Raw genomic sequence first — 15,054 nt, forward strand, 5'->3', positions numbered from 1 at the left:
AATCTATTTTACTGTAAAATTCTGGTGATTGAGCTGCCATTTTTTTGCATAAAAAATATGGTTGCTGTTTTCACAGGATTACTGTAAATGTAAAAATGGTACCACAGTTTTCTTCTTACGGTAGGATTCTGAAGACTGAGCTGTTTAAAAAAAAATAATAATAATGTATTGTCATGTTTACCGTGTTCAATTTGATGGATAACTGGCTTTGAAATCATAAGGCTAAGTCGATATTTATGTATGTTTTTAACCCCAAAACTGTTTCGAATGTATGATAATATATCTGTTGCATTATTAGATAGATAAAGTCTAAAAGATCTATAACTACATGCAGTACATGTCTTTTTTTTGTCGAAATAGAAAAACAAAGAAAGATAAAGTACTTCATTGATGACACCTGTGCTTTAATAGGTTAAGAAGTTGGTAGCAATGATTCCTTCCATGCGGACAGAAATTCAATTATAGCCCTACTTAATGTTTATAGCAAGTAAAGTTGTTATAAACAGATGGAAATTAACAGAAGTTGAAATATGCTTTGTACAACACTTTTACCACTAGCAACCAAAGAAAGACGGAAAACATCTCAATGGAACGTTGGCTGAAGGATCTTTCAAGTTGAGGAGCGTGTGTGTCAGGAATTGAAGCTTCAAGCGTCCGTCAACGTGAACTTCTCCAACACGATCTTCTCTCCTGGTTTAAACGCTGGCATGCCAATGTAAGGACAACTGGCACACCGGAATGCGTCGCCGAGGTAACACTGTTACACATAAACATCAGACCTATGTTACATACAAACATCAGACTTATGCTTTTTTTTCCCGACAAATCTTTTCATTTGAATTTTTTTTACAAACAAAACAATTCACACACAGTTTAGTCACAGTGGCTCTTCGGAGTTTACTGCTTTTACAAACCCCAAAACCAGTGAAGTTGGCACGTTGTGTAAATCGTAAATAAAAACAGAATACAATGATTTGCAAATCCTTTTCAACTTATATTCAATTGAATAGACTGCAAAGACAAGATATTTAACGTTCAAACTGAGAAACTACATTCTTTGAAAATATTAGCTTATTTGGAATTTGATGCCTGCAACATGTTTAAGAAAAAGCTGGCACAAGTGGCAAAAAAGACTGAGAAAGTTGAGGAATGCTCATCAAACACTTATTTGGAACATCCCACAGGTGAACAGGCTAATTGGGAACAGGTGGGTGCCATGATTGGGTATAAAAGTAGCTTCAATGAAATGCTCAGTCATTCACAAACAATCAATCAATCAATGTTTATTTATATAGCCCTAAATCACAAGTGTCTCAAAGGGCTGCACAAGCCACAACGACATCCTCGGTACAGAGCCCACATAAGGGCAAGGAAAAACTCACCCCAGTGGGACGTCGATGTGAATGACTATGAGAAACCTTGGAGAGGACCGCATATGTGGGTAACCCCCCCCCTCTAGGGAGACCGAATGCAATGGATGTCGAGTGGGTCTAACATAATATTGTGAGAGTACAGTCCATAGTGGATCCAGCATAACAGTAAGAGTCCAGTCCACAGTGGGGTCAGCAGGAAACCATCCCGAGCGGAGACGGGTCAGCAGCGCAGAGATGTTCCCAACCGATATACAGGCAAGCGGTCCACCCCGGGTCCCGACCCCGGACAGCCAGCACCCCATCCATGGCCACCGGATCTGTGTGTCTCCCCTTCCACAAGGGATAGGGGGGAGCAGAGGAGAAAAGAAAAGAAACGGCAGATCAACTGGTCTAAAAAAGGGGGGCTATTCAAAGGCTAGAGTATACAAATGAGTTTTGAGATGGGACTTAAATGTTTCTACTGAGGTAGCATCTCTAACTGTTACCGGGAGGGCATTCCATAGTACTGGAGCCCGAATAGAAAACGCTCTACAGCCCGCAGACTTTTTTTGGGCTCTGGGAATCACTAATAAGCCGGAGTTCTTTGAACGCAGATTTCTTGCCGGGACATATGGTACAATACAATCGGCAAGATAGGACGGAGCTAGACCGTGTAGTATTTTATACGTAAGTAGTAAAACCTTAAAGTCACATCTTAAGTGCACAGGAAGCCAGTGCAGGTGAGCCAGTATAGGCGTAATATGATCAAACTTTCTTGTTCTTGTCAAAAGTCTAGCAGCCGCATTTTGTACCAACTGTAATCTTTTTATGCTAGACATAGGGAGGATGGGGCGAGGGTCACCACTTTGAACAAATGCGTGAGAAAATTGTCAAACAGTTTAAGAACAACATTTGTCAACCAGCTATTGCAATGAATGTAGGGATTTCACCATCTACGGTCTGTAATATCATCAAAAGGTTCAGAGAATCTGGAGAAATCACTGCACGTAAGCGACGATATTACAGACCTTCGATCCCTCAGGCGGTACTGCATCAAAAAGCGACATAAGTGTGTAAAGGATATCACCACATGGGCTCAGGAACACTTCAAAAAACCACTGTCAGTAACTACAGTTTGTCGCTCCATCTGTAAGTGCAAGTTAAGACTCTACAATGCAAAGCCAAAGTCACTCAACAACACCCAGAAACGCCGCCGGCTTCGCTGGGCCCGAACTCATCTAAGATGGATTGATGCAAAGTGTAAAAATATGCTGTGGTCTGACGAGTCCACATTTCAAAATGTTTTTGGAAACTGTGGACATCGTGTCCTCCGGAACAAAAAGGAAAAGAACCATCCGGACTGTTATAGGGGCAAAGTTCAAAAGCCAGCATCTGTGATGGTATGGGGGTGTCTTAGTGCCCAAGGCATGGGTAACTTACACATCTGTGAAGGCACCATTAATGCTGAAAGGTACATACAGGTTTTGGAGCAACATATGTTGCCATCCAAGCAATGTTATCGGACGCCCCTGCTTATTTCAGCAAGACAATGGCAAGCCACGTGTTACAACAGCGTGGCTTCATAGTAAAGAGTGCGAGTACTAGACTGGCCTGCTTGTAGCCCAGACCTGTCTCCCATTGAAAATGTGTGGCGCATTATGAAGCCTAAAATACCACAACGGAGACCCCGGACTGTTGAACAACTTAAGCTGTACATCAAGCAAGAATGGGAAAATTCCACCTGAAAATCTTCAAAAATTGGTCTCCTCAGTTCCCAAACGTTTACTGAGTGTTGTTAAAAGGAACGGCCATGTAACACAGTGGTAAAAATGCCCCTGTGACAACTTTTTTGCAATGTGTTCCTGCCATTAAATTCTAAGTTAATAATTATTTGCAAAAAAATAAATTTAGTTTCTCAGTACGAACGTTAAATATCTTGTCTTTGTAGTCTATTCAATTGAATATATGTTGAAAAGGATTTGCAAATCATTATATTCTGTTTTTATTTACTGACCCAACGTGCCAACTTCACTGGTTTTGGGTTTTGTACATAGTGTGCAAAAATGACAGGTGAAAAGATGTCAGCCCAGAAGCTACACAAATCCTGTCAAACTTTTGTTTGTGTCGTATCAACTAAGTCAATAGTAGAATTCTTAGGATGGTCCGATCCAGTACTCAGCAGCAGTATCGCTGCCTAATCCAAATGATAACCAATGGGAATGTACTCACACTTCCACAGGCAGACTTTGGTAGATTTGTTTTCGGTTGTCCTTTATTCTCTTGATCCAGTTCCTCAGCGAGACCACAAGTACTGCGTAAACAAACATTGCAGGTCACTCTGGAGTAACGTATTTTTCGGACTATAAAGCGCACTCAAAATCCTTTAATTTTCTCAAAAATCGACAGTGCGCCTTATAACCCGGTGCGCCTAATGTACAGAATAATTCTGGTTGTGCTTACTGACATCGAAGCAATTTTATTTGGTGAATGGTGTAATGATAAGTGTGGCCAGTAGATGGTAGTCACACATAAGAGATACGTGTAGACTGCAATATGACGCTAGTAAACAACACCAAAACTTTAAATGTTCCATTGAAAATAAAGAACATTACACACGGCGCTCAAAAATCTGTCAAAATGTTTTAGTACGACTTTGAAGCCGCACCGCTTGATGGATTGTCGGCCTATTACAGCAACAGAGATACAAGTATTACTATGGTGTGTGTATAAGGACCGCAAAATGGCACTCGTTAGCAGACATTATCTGGCGTTTTGTTCCGCAATATTATGCAAAACCAACTTTTCTTACCTAGGTACCTGCTGATCTGTATTTGAGATCTGCATAAGTCCTAAAACAACTGCGCACGTTCGCGACTGTAGTCCATGCCGATACCGTAGTCGATAAGCTTATTCAATTTCACTATCTTCTTGTTATGGGACATTCATCTTCCGCTGTTCCCATTTCAAATATAAAGTAGTGTAAAGTTCTAACTTATATCTCGCTATGAAAGGACTTTTACATTATTCACCCACGGAACTTTAGTTACAGTTTTAGAGAGTTCCGGTCGGACGTTTTTTCACGGGAGCCACGGATAAGGAGATGCTGCTCCGTTTTTGATTTAAGTAAAGTCTGAATGTCATTAAAACAGTCAGCTCCATCTTTTGACACTTGTTCCACTCCCGTCCTTGCACGCTACACCGCTACAACAAAGATGACGGGGAGAAGACGCTTATATATTAAACGGCGCATCCTGAGGAGACTGTCAGAAAGCGGCTTAAAGATGATCTGTAAAACATAATCCATGCAACATTTTGACCAAAGAACCACCATTACATGTTATGTAGACCACAAGGAAGTGTTTTCAATAAAACCTGACTGGACCCACTCATCGGCAGTGCGCCTTATAATCCGGTGAGCCCTATGGTCCGGAAAATACGGTACATTATTTGCACTTGTACAACACGCAGTAATCTTTACCAGTTCTTGCAGGCTTTCTTCTTCTTGCCTGCTCCTTCCCCACAGGTGGGAGCTTTGAGCGACGCCGGGTCAGGCTTCTTGAAGTCCTCCTCATCGAGCAGAGCATCAGAGTCTACTAGATCCTGGTAGGACAGGTCAGCAGAAACGTAACGTACTACTAGTAACGAGTAGTACCGTATTTTTCGGACTATAAATCGCAGTTTTTTTTCATAGTTTGAAAAGTGCGACTTATATATGTTTTTTTCCTTTTTTATTATGCATTTTCGGCAGGTGCGACTTATACTCCGGTGCGACTTATACTCCGAAAAATACTGTAACTAGTAAGGGAACTCACCACATCGCCATCATTCATGTCATTGGCTGACAGCGTCCACATTTTCACAGTGTTGGGATCCAGAGGTGGTTTCTCTGCTGGAAGGACACATTTGTAATTATTAACAAAACAAAGTCCCCAAAAACTTTAAGTCAAAAATCTTAACAGGAAGTAGTGGTCATTTTTTTAAACCTGAAGCAGCCGTACATCAGCCAACTACTCAAACGCGGTTAGTTCAAATGAAGCTAAATTGATATTAGAGGTAGCAGACAAATAATCCACCATAAATTGTGAAGGGTGTTAAGCGAGGGCAAAAAAATGTGTGGAGCCTTTGAAGACTCGCCAACATAGATGAATAAATTGGCTCCTTGGATGGTGGTTTGTTTAAATGATGACAAAATATGTTCTGATTTCTTTCAATGTCTGCAGTCTACAATTAGTCACTTTCGTTGTTTTTAATACCAACAGTAACTGTACAGTGTACCGCTGCGGTCCACACAGACCACGGCTGAGAAACATTTTTTCTGGCGGGCTTCTAGGGGGCATTCCCAGCCCAATAATGGGCCCTGGCCCTATGGTTAAGAAACACTGCATTAGAGTACAGTACAATAATACACTGTGCAGTACCTGGCTGAGGAGTCCTTTTCCCGAAAGACAGCTTGATTGAAGTAGTCGAACCAACCTCAAAGTTTGGTTTGGTTGCAGATATGCGTACTTTTGACAGTGTGTTGCCTTGGTAACCAGTAGCTGTCTGAAGGGCATTCAAAGCCTCTGGACTCAGTTGTGCTTTATTCACCTGCAGGAAGAGTCATTATTCTCAATAATACTTTATATTTAATGATCACAACTGACACAAGGATATTCTTTTTTTTTATTATTAGTATTAATTTGCATGAGTACCTTTCACACGCTACCATTTCCCGGTGCCTGCTAATCTATATCGGTACTCAACAGAACCAATTTTCAATATACCTGTGTGTGTGTGTGTGTGTGTGTGTGTCCATGTCGTAAAAAGTGTTAATTTGTTTAATATTAAAAATATATTTTTTCAAATGTATTGGTTTTCTTACACTTCTTTGTATCATTTGTAAGTATGCCACAGATGTCAAACTCAAGGCCTGAGGGCCACATCTTTTAATGTAATTTTATTAAATATACTGTATATTATAAATACAAATTTTATAAATTTTACATAATTGTATGTGGCCAGCAAAAGCCCGGAAAAAATAAGACACTTCATCTTTCTTGCTAAATGTATTTACATTTTGACAGAAATGTTTTCACTGTAGTTCTTAACTGAATATTACCTTATTATTTGATGCAACAAGCTATTAAATGTTTTAAATCATTATAACCGTTCTCAAAATAATCTGCTTGTAACCTTGACTTGGGATTCTTGTGAAGTAATGGTAACAATTAGAGATGTCCGATAATATCCGCCTGCCGATATTATCGGCCGATAAATGCGTTAAAATGTAATATCGGAAATTATCGGTATCTGTTTTTTTTATTATCGGTATCGTTTTTTTTGTTTTGTTTTTTTATTAAATTCCATCCATCCATTTTCTACCGCTTATTCCCTTTTGGGGTCGTGGGGGGCGCTGGAGCCTATCTCAGCTACAATCGGGCGGAAGGCGGGGTACACCCTGGACAAGTCGCCACCTCATCGCATTTTTTTATTAAATCAACATAAAAAACACAAGATACAATTAGTGCACCAACCCAAAAAACCTTCCTCCCCCATTTACACTCATTCACACAAAAGGGTTGTTTCTTTCTGTTATTAATATTCTGGTTCCTACATTATATGTCAATATATATCAATACAGTCTGCAAGGGATACAATCTGTAAACACACATGATTGTGCGTGCTGCTGGTCCACTAATAGTACTAACCTTTAACAGTTAATTTTACTAATTTTCATTAATTACTAGTTTCAATGTAACTGTTTTTATATTGTTTTACTTTCTTTTTTATTCAAGAAAATGTTTTTAATGTATTTATCTTATTTTATTTCATTAATTTTTTTAAAAAGTACCTTATCTTCACCATACCTGGTTGTCCAAATTAGGCATAATAATGTGTTAATTCCACGACTGTATATATCGGTTGATATCGGTATCGGTTGATATCGGTAATTAAAGAGTTGGACAATATCGGAATATCGGATATTGGCAAAAAGCCATTATCGGACATCCCTAGTAACAATAATCAATAATAACTGTATAAAATTATGAGTCTAGTATACATTATTTTGGTTGTATACGTTTCGCAGTTACAAGCGGCCTTTGAGGGCAGCAACAACTGATGTGGCCCACGATGAAAACGAGTTTGAAGTATGCATTCATTTCAGTCTGTCCTCGATGTGTGTTGCCGTAGTCAGGAAGTAGTCTTTGCTATTAAGTTGAATATGCCAGTCTTGTCTTTTATGGAGTCCTACAAAATGTTAATACTTGAAATATTGTACTTATTACGCACCCGCTATTTGATTGTAATTTGCATCCTAGTGGTGGTTTTCATTACAAAATTTGGAGGTGTTAAAAACCCTGTAAAATCACTAATGCTAATCAGTAGCATCTATATGGCATATCTGATGCAAAATAGCATCAAGCTCACACATTTTGAAAATCGGAGTCTTACTTTTTAAGTGTTTTCTATCAGGTATGCTTGCTTTGTTGGCATGAAAAATTACAACATTACGTAGAGGCAGTCTGCTACGAATACACTTGTTTGCCCGCCAAGTGCTTGAGTCGGTGCTGAGTCAGCAACAAGCAATAAAGGTATCAAATTATGGTACTATTTGATATTACGCAAACTGATACTCGCTAGTACTGAATTCTGATTGCATGCATCAAATGGTGACAAATCATCTATTTTCAATTTATTTTATTTACTTGCCAGCAGTTTCGCATTTGAAAGAACTCGAGGTATGTAACGAACATGACTATGGCCTAGCGTTGCACCGCTAGCATGTAAATCAAACATGTTGTGACTCACCTGTGCGACCGACATCAAGCCTGATAACTTGAGAGCCGACGTCAGCTTCTCTTCACTCCTCATGTTGTGTACATTTACTTCTGCAAAGTACACACGTAGACATTAAATAGCACCACAATATGCAAAGACGTGTGTGCATGAAGAGAAAACATTACTACCTGTGACGGGTTCATCCAGAATTAGCTTCCCACCAGGTTTCAGCACTCTGGCCATCTCTGCCAGACACTCAGAGCTGTGGATAGAGGCGCCATCAGCCAGCAGACTAGAGAGCACAAAGTCGAAGCTGGAAGCTGCGTGGGCGGCTGCAACAAGACAATTCATTAAATAATATTTTCCATTAAAAATGATCTCATAATCAGTTGTTCTGAACTGTGTGAAGTTGGCCCCACCACCTTGTCCCGATCGTTTGTGCTGAAAAAATGTTTGGTCCAACTATAGTAGCCATACTTGCCAACCTTGAGACCTCCGATTTCGGGAGGTGGGGGGAGGGGTGGGCGTGGTTGGGGTGACGGGGGCATGGTTGGGGACGTGGCTAAAAGGGGAAGAGTATATTTACAGCTAGAATTCACCAAGTCAAGTATTTCATATATATATATATATATAAGAAATATTTGACGTTCAGTGAATTCTAGCTATATATATATATATATATATATATATATATATATATATATATATATATATCCATCCATTTACTACCGCTTATTCCCTTTGGGGTCGCGGGGGGCACTGGAGCCTATCTCAGCTACAATCGGGCGGAAGGCGGGGTACACCCTGGACAAGTCGCCACCTCATCGCAGGGCCAACACAGATAGACAGACAACATTCACACTCACATCCACACACTAGGGCCAATTTAGTGTTACCAATCAACCTATCCCCAGGTGCATGTCTTTGGAAGTGGGAGGAAGCCGGAGTACCCGGAGGGAACCCACGCAGTCACGGGGAGAACATGCAAACTCCACACAGAAAGATCCCGAGCCCGGGATTGAACCCAAGACTACTCAGGACCTTCGTATTGTGAGGCAGATGCACTAACCCCTCTGCTACCGTGAAGCCCATATATATATATATATATATATATATATATATATATATATATATATATATATATATATATATATATATATATATATATATATATATATATATATAATAAATACTTGAATTTCAGTGTTCATTTATTTACACATATACACACACATAACACTCATCTACTCATTGTTGAGTTAAGGGTTGAATTGTCCATCCTTGTTCTATTCTCTGTCACTATTTTTCGAACCATGCTGAACACCCTCTCTAATGATGCATTGATGTGTGGCACGCACAAAAGTGCTTTCATCAAATGCACTAGATGGCAGTATTGTCCTGTTTAAGAGTGTCACAACATTGCTGTTTACGGCAGACGACTTTACGGTATACAAAAAAGTGACTGCTGTTGTGTGTTGCCACGCTGGGAGGACTAAGGTTAATGAAACTGCCTAACAATAAACCCACATAAGAAACCAAGAACTCGCCCTCCATCATTCTATAGTTATAACGTGATTGGGCAGGTACGCTTTTTTATATTGTGGAGGACCTGAGTCCGCCTGAATTTCGGGAGATTTTCGGGAGAAAATTTGTCCCGGGAGGTTTTCGGGAGAGGCGTTGAATTTCGGGAGTCTCCCGGAAAATCCGGGAGGGTTGGCAAGTATGATAGTAGCAGCTGGTTGTTCCAAATGTGAAAAAACAAAACATTTGTACAAATATGGTTTTCATTTTTAAACCATTACAGCACAAATGATTTTTGACAGCACAAATGTTTAGGACAAGTTTGATGAGATTTGGACAAGATGGGGGACATCACTGGTCAGAAAATGTATGTTGCAATTACTTTAAAAAACTTCACAGCTCAAACAAACGGCACTATTATTTTAATATTTGCAATGACGTAGATGGCCAACTTCACACAGAACTTCGAAGTATTTGAATGAGAGCCAGTAGTAGTTTTATTATTCTTTTTTTGTTAAAATAACAATAATGATGTTATTGTTATCGTAATCATGCTCAAGAAATTCAACGCAAAATCATTCAATCATCTTGAAAAATGTCAAATAAAAAGTATATGACTGCGAGTTACACGTTATTTACTTACCATATTTTTCGGACTATAAGGTTCTCAAAACTCGACAGTGCGCCTTATAACCCGGTGCGCCTAATGTACGTAATAATACGGTTGTGCTTACCGACCTCGAAGCAATTTTATTTGGTACATGGTGTAATGATAAGTGTGATCAGTAGATGGCAGTCACACATAAGAGATACGTGTAGACTGCAATATGATGGCAGTCACACATAAGAGATACGTGCAGACTGCAATATGACGCCAGTAAACAACACCAAAACTTTAAATGTTCCATTGAAAAAAACAAAAAAGAACATTACACACGGCTCTCAAAAATCTTATCAAAATGTTTTAGTATGACTTGGAAGCCACACCACTTGATGGATTGTCGGCCCATTACAGATACCGTAGTCAGAGATACAAGTATTACTATGGTGTGTGTATAAGGACCGCAAAATGGCACCCATTAGCAGACATTATCTGGCGTTTTGTGTCACAATATTATGCAAAACCAACTTTTCTTACCTCTTGGTACCTGCTGATGTGTATTGGAGAGCTGAATAAATGCTGAAAATGTGCGCAAGTCCCCCATTGTAGTCTGTGCCGATGCCGTGGTCGATAAGGTCATAATATGGCCCCTTTAATGCGCCTTATAATCCGGTGCACCATTTGTATGAAAAAAAGACCTGAATAGACCCGCTCATCGGCAGTGCGCCTTATAATCCGGTGTGCCCTATGGTCCAGAAAATATGGTAATATCATTACCAACATTAGCAGTATCACTAATACTGAGCTTTACTGTGCACCAACAGCATTAAGAGTAGAGGTGGGAATCTTTGGCCACCTCACGATTCGATTACGAAAAATCGATTATTGATGCATCTTTAATTTATGTATATTGATGCAGTTTTATATTTATTTTCATTTCACTAAATAAGCGTTAATCACTTGCAACTTTTAAAAACAGAGCATTTTTAATAAGAAATTCCCATCACATTTATTAAATTAATGAAAATGTGTGCACAACTGGAACATAAGTGCCCTATAATAAAGAAGCTGGTCGGTTCTCTTGGTGAGGTGCAGTCAGCCAAATTTTAGAACGTCCCCATTATTTGATTTACAATAAATAAATCGATTATTGACGTTTAATAATCAATTTTATGGTCCATGTCCGACTCGCGATGCATTTAAAAATTTATTATTTCCCCCACCTTTAATGAAGAGACAATTTCACACAATCAACAGAAATGGATTGGTTGAAGTTTGAAATGAATACATTTGTTTTGTACTCACACAGCAAAAGTCGCTCCATGTTCTCCACTGACACTCTGCCATCTGCACCAACCACCGCGCCAACTTCCTCTGCAAAGTCTTTTAAAGCCGCAGGCGATGAGGGCTGATCCCACACTAACAGCACCGTGTCCCCACTTTTGATACCGAGGTCTGCCATGAGATCCTAAAAAGATTGAACAAATCACGAGTGTCCATATTTTCTCTATTTGAGAGCATACAAAAAATAAAGTACAAGGGAACACTTCAATACATTTTGTACATTAAAGAGACCAGTGTGGGTCAAAATATAAGTTATCTAAAACAAAACAACATCTTAGCTTTGTTTTATATCTGATAGTGTAATAAAAAAGTGCACTATCTAATAATATATCTTAATAATCAATAATTTTTTACTTGGGCAGTGCTAATCCAATATGGATATTAGTCCGATATCATAACAACGGTATGTGATTATGTGTACTTGCATGTAAAAAAAAAGTGATCTCTGTTTAAAGCAGTCCAGCAGCATGTTTACTTGTGCAAAGCTGGCCAGTCAATTAACACCTAAATGTCCTCTAATAGTGTTTTTCAACCTTTTTTGAGCCAAGGCACATTTTTTGCGTTGAAAAAATCCGGAGTCACACCACCAGCAGAAATCATTAAAAACTAAACTCAGTTGACAGTAAAAAGTCGTTGTCGCAATTGTTGGATATGACTTTAAACCATAACTAACTATGCATCACTATAGCTCTTGTCTCAAAGTAGGTGTACTGTCACCACCTGTCACATCACGCCCTGACTTATTTGGACTTTTTTGCTGTTTTTCTGTGTGTAGTGTTTTACTTCTTGTCTTGTGCTCCTATTTTGGTGGCTTTTTCTCTTTTTTTGGTATTTTCCTGTAGCAGTTTCATGTCTTCCTTTGAGCGATATTTCCCGCATCTACTTTGTTTTTATCCTTCTTCGTGGGGACATTGTCGATTGTCATGTCATGTTCGGATGTACATTGTGGAGGCCGTCTTTGCTCCACAGTAAGTCTTTGCTGTCGTCCAGCATTCTGTTTTTGTTTACTTTGTAGCCAGTTCAGTTTTAGTTTTGTTCTGCATAGCCTTCCCTAAGCTTCAATGCATTTTCTTAGGGGCACTTACCTTTTGTTTATTTTTTGTTTAAGCATTAAATGCCTTTTTACCTGCACACTGCTTCCCGCTGTTTCCGACATCTACAAAGCAATTAGCTACCGGCCGCCACCTACTGATATGGAAGAGTATTACTCGGTTACTCTGCCGAACTCTAGACAGCACAGACACTCAAAAAAAACACATCATTTGCAGATTAGAATTACTGGTTTGCAAAAAATATTACATAATCTCCCACGGCACACCAGATTGTATCTCACGGCACACTAGTGTGCCGCGGCACAGTGGTTGAAAAACACTGCTCTAATAAGCACACAAGGTTGGTATTTTCTGGTATTATAGTCAAGTCATATTACAAAAGGTAAAAATGTTGGGCAAATATCAGTGGCAATCATTGGTAAATTAAATTTAACTTTAGCTTAATAAATTATATACACACATTTAGCTGTAAAAATCGGCTGTACAGTATGTGTGTTTGGGTCCCTTTTTTTTCCAGGAACACTAATACCAAAAGTCACAATGTCCGATAGAATTCTAAAAAAGTTATGTTTTTATCGGTTATTTCTTTAGTTTAACAGCATGACGAAGACAAAAGCTCGGAGTCTGTTTGCATAAAGCCAAATATATATATTTTAATTAATTATTACGCATGGAGAACCATCTATTCTTACGTGGCCCGGTCGGGTTAAATCATGGCATAATAACTTAAAAAATAGAACTACGACAACTTCAGATTGTTTTCTTTGTTTTACTTCAGCCCAAAATAGAACAAGCACATTATTTTAAAAAGGACATATCATATATAATCCTCTTGACAAAACATTTCAAGTTAGTTGAACATTCTGAGGAAAAAAATGTTGCGGTTTCAAAAACACCATGACGAACACAATGAATCTCAGTGTATCTACAAAGCAAGTAAACTAAGTCACATCCCTTCCAGGATTGAACAAAAACCCTAAAAAAACATAAATAAAAACTATTCTATGTATCAACTACCTATTTTGTCATTTCCACTGTTCACTTTCTTTAAATTTTCACAGAAGACTATATCAATGTGCGGGGTCTCATGCAGCATTTTAAGTAGTGTTACTAATTGTTTGTTTTACTCCCGTTTGGTTTACTTTGGGTCGAGGGGGAGGAGTCGCAGCCCCTGTACATCTTGCTTGGTATACTTGCTCGCCCCGGTATAAACAATTTGCTTGCCTAACAGAATTGCTATTGCTAAATCTAGTGGACACATTTAGAAAAACAGTTTCTTTAAGTTAAAAATGCAGCTGAATTTTACACTCACTCATCTTGCATGTTTAACATCCCTGTTATAATGTGTGGCACCTTGAGACTACAATATGTTGATGACAGTCTAAAAGTAATATGTCTTCCTTCACTCGATATGTTCGCAGTTGTATGCATTTTTATGTATAAAGTATAAAAACACATATCGAATTGCAATCTCAATTTTGGATAGCAACGTCACAATTAGATTTATTTCTCAAAATCATGCAGCCCTAATTATAAAGTATCCAATAACAAACGTGTCCGAGTAATTCAATTTAGTGCACCATGAGCTTATCTTCATGAACTATTGTGGCCATTAGGTGTCACAAAAAAACCCCAATTAGAACTCCACTTCAACCTACAGCTTCCTTGCTCGCAACATTTGTAATCACAAAAAAAGGCTTTGTTTTTTTTAAACCAACAACTTAACAAATGCTTTACATGATTAATCACTCTTAAAGCAAATGCTAGTACAAAATTGGAGACAGTGTTTGTGAAAGTGGGCTCTGAAAGAATCATAACAAACAGAAAATGGCAAATTAGTCATTTAGTGACCTGAAGGACAGAGCAGATAGTGACATTCCTTACTGAATCGGCAGCACTGCTGATAACAACAGCCAACATAAATGACTTATTATTGCCTAAATTATACATCAGCTACTGTTCTGCCTTTGGTTACACACTAAATAAAAACAAATATATATTTTCCTATCATCATGACACGGATATTTGTTTAATGCGACACACGAGGACTTGTGACGCAAGCCAACCCCTGGACACAAATTACTGCGCATATTTGAAATACCGGTATATCCATGTGTGATACTAAATTGGCTATTTTATACTTATACTTATACTAATACAGTAATTGAAATAGACACTTTTGAACAATGATACAAAAGTCAGTCGCATTAGCGAACATACCCTTGGTTTGAACGACGGTGTGAAGGTACAAAGCAAAACTAAATACGATATTATGTATTTCCTGTTTCAGTTTAAAAAATAAGAGACCCATTTCCGTTCTATTTATTCAAAAATTCTTGCAAAAAATATGTAAAATACACGATCGGTTGCTTTTATCCAGATTTATATCCACACATTGACTCGTGTCGTGTTTAGTTTAAATCTA

The 15,054-nt window shown here is 38.6% G+C and overlaps 1 protein-coding gene across 2 annotated transcripts; it reads right to left on the reverse strand.

The window, feature by feature from the left end:
• Positions 1 to 383: 383 nt before the first annotated feature.
• Positions 384 to 14,936, reverse strand: ciapin1 (cytokine induced apoptosis inhibitor 1). 2 transcript variants are annotated; one of them, XM_061927724.1, is made up of 9 exons: positions 14,850 to 14,936; positions 11,539 to 11,701; positions 8,300 to 8,443; positions 8,142 to 8,221; positions 5,771 to 5,939; positions 5,165 to 5,238; positions 4,831 to 4,952; positions 3,582 to 3,663; positions 384 to 757 (listed from the first exon to the last, which is right to left on the reverse strand). In XM_061927724.1, the coding sequence occupies exons 2-9, from the start codon at positions 11,693 to 11,695 to the stop codon at positions 647 to 649; spliced, it is 939 nt and encodes a 312-aa protein (XP_061783708.1). In that variant the 5' UTR covers positions 11,696 to 11,701; positions 14,850 to 14,936; the 3' UTR covers positions 384 to 646. The 2 variants fall into 2 exon arrangements, with proteins under 2 accessions (XP_061783708.1, XP_061783707.1); XM_061927723.1 differs by having other exon boundaries at positions 5,165 to 5,241.
• Positions 14,937 to 15,054: the final 118 nt, after the last annotated feature.

This window comes from Nerophis lumbriciformis, linkage group LG35, assembly GCF_033978685.3.
Source record: "Nerophis lumbriciformis linkage group LG35, RoL_Nlum_v2.1, whole genome shotgun sequence".
Taxonomy (NCBI): domain Eukaryota; kingdom Metazoa; phylum Chordata; class Actinopteri; order Syngnathiformes; family Syngnathidae; genus Nerophis; species Nerophis lumbriciformis.

Excerpts from the sequence above, each read along its gene's own strand:
- ciapin1 (XM_061927723.1), bottom strand. The coding sequence starts at position 11,695 with ATGGCAGACCTCGGTATCAAAAGTGGGGACACGGTGCTGTTAGTGTGG. Across the intron at positions 8,444-11,538 it reads CATGGAGCGACTTTTGCTGT|CCGCCCACGCAGCTTCCAGC; the intron begins GTGAGTACAAAA and ends GTCTTGTTGCAG. Across the intron at positions 4,953-5,164 it reads ACATGAATGATGGCGATGTG|GATCTAGTAGACTCTGATGC; the intron begins GTGAGTTCCCTT and ends CTGTCCTACCAG.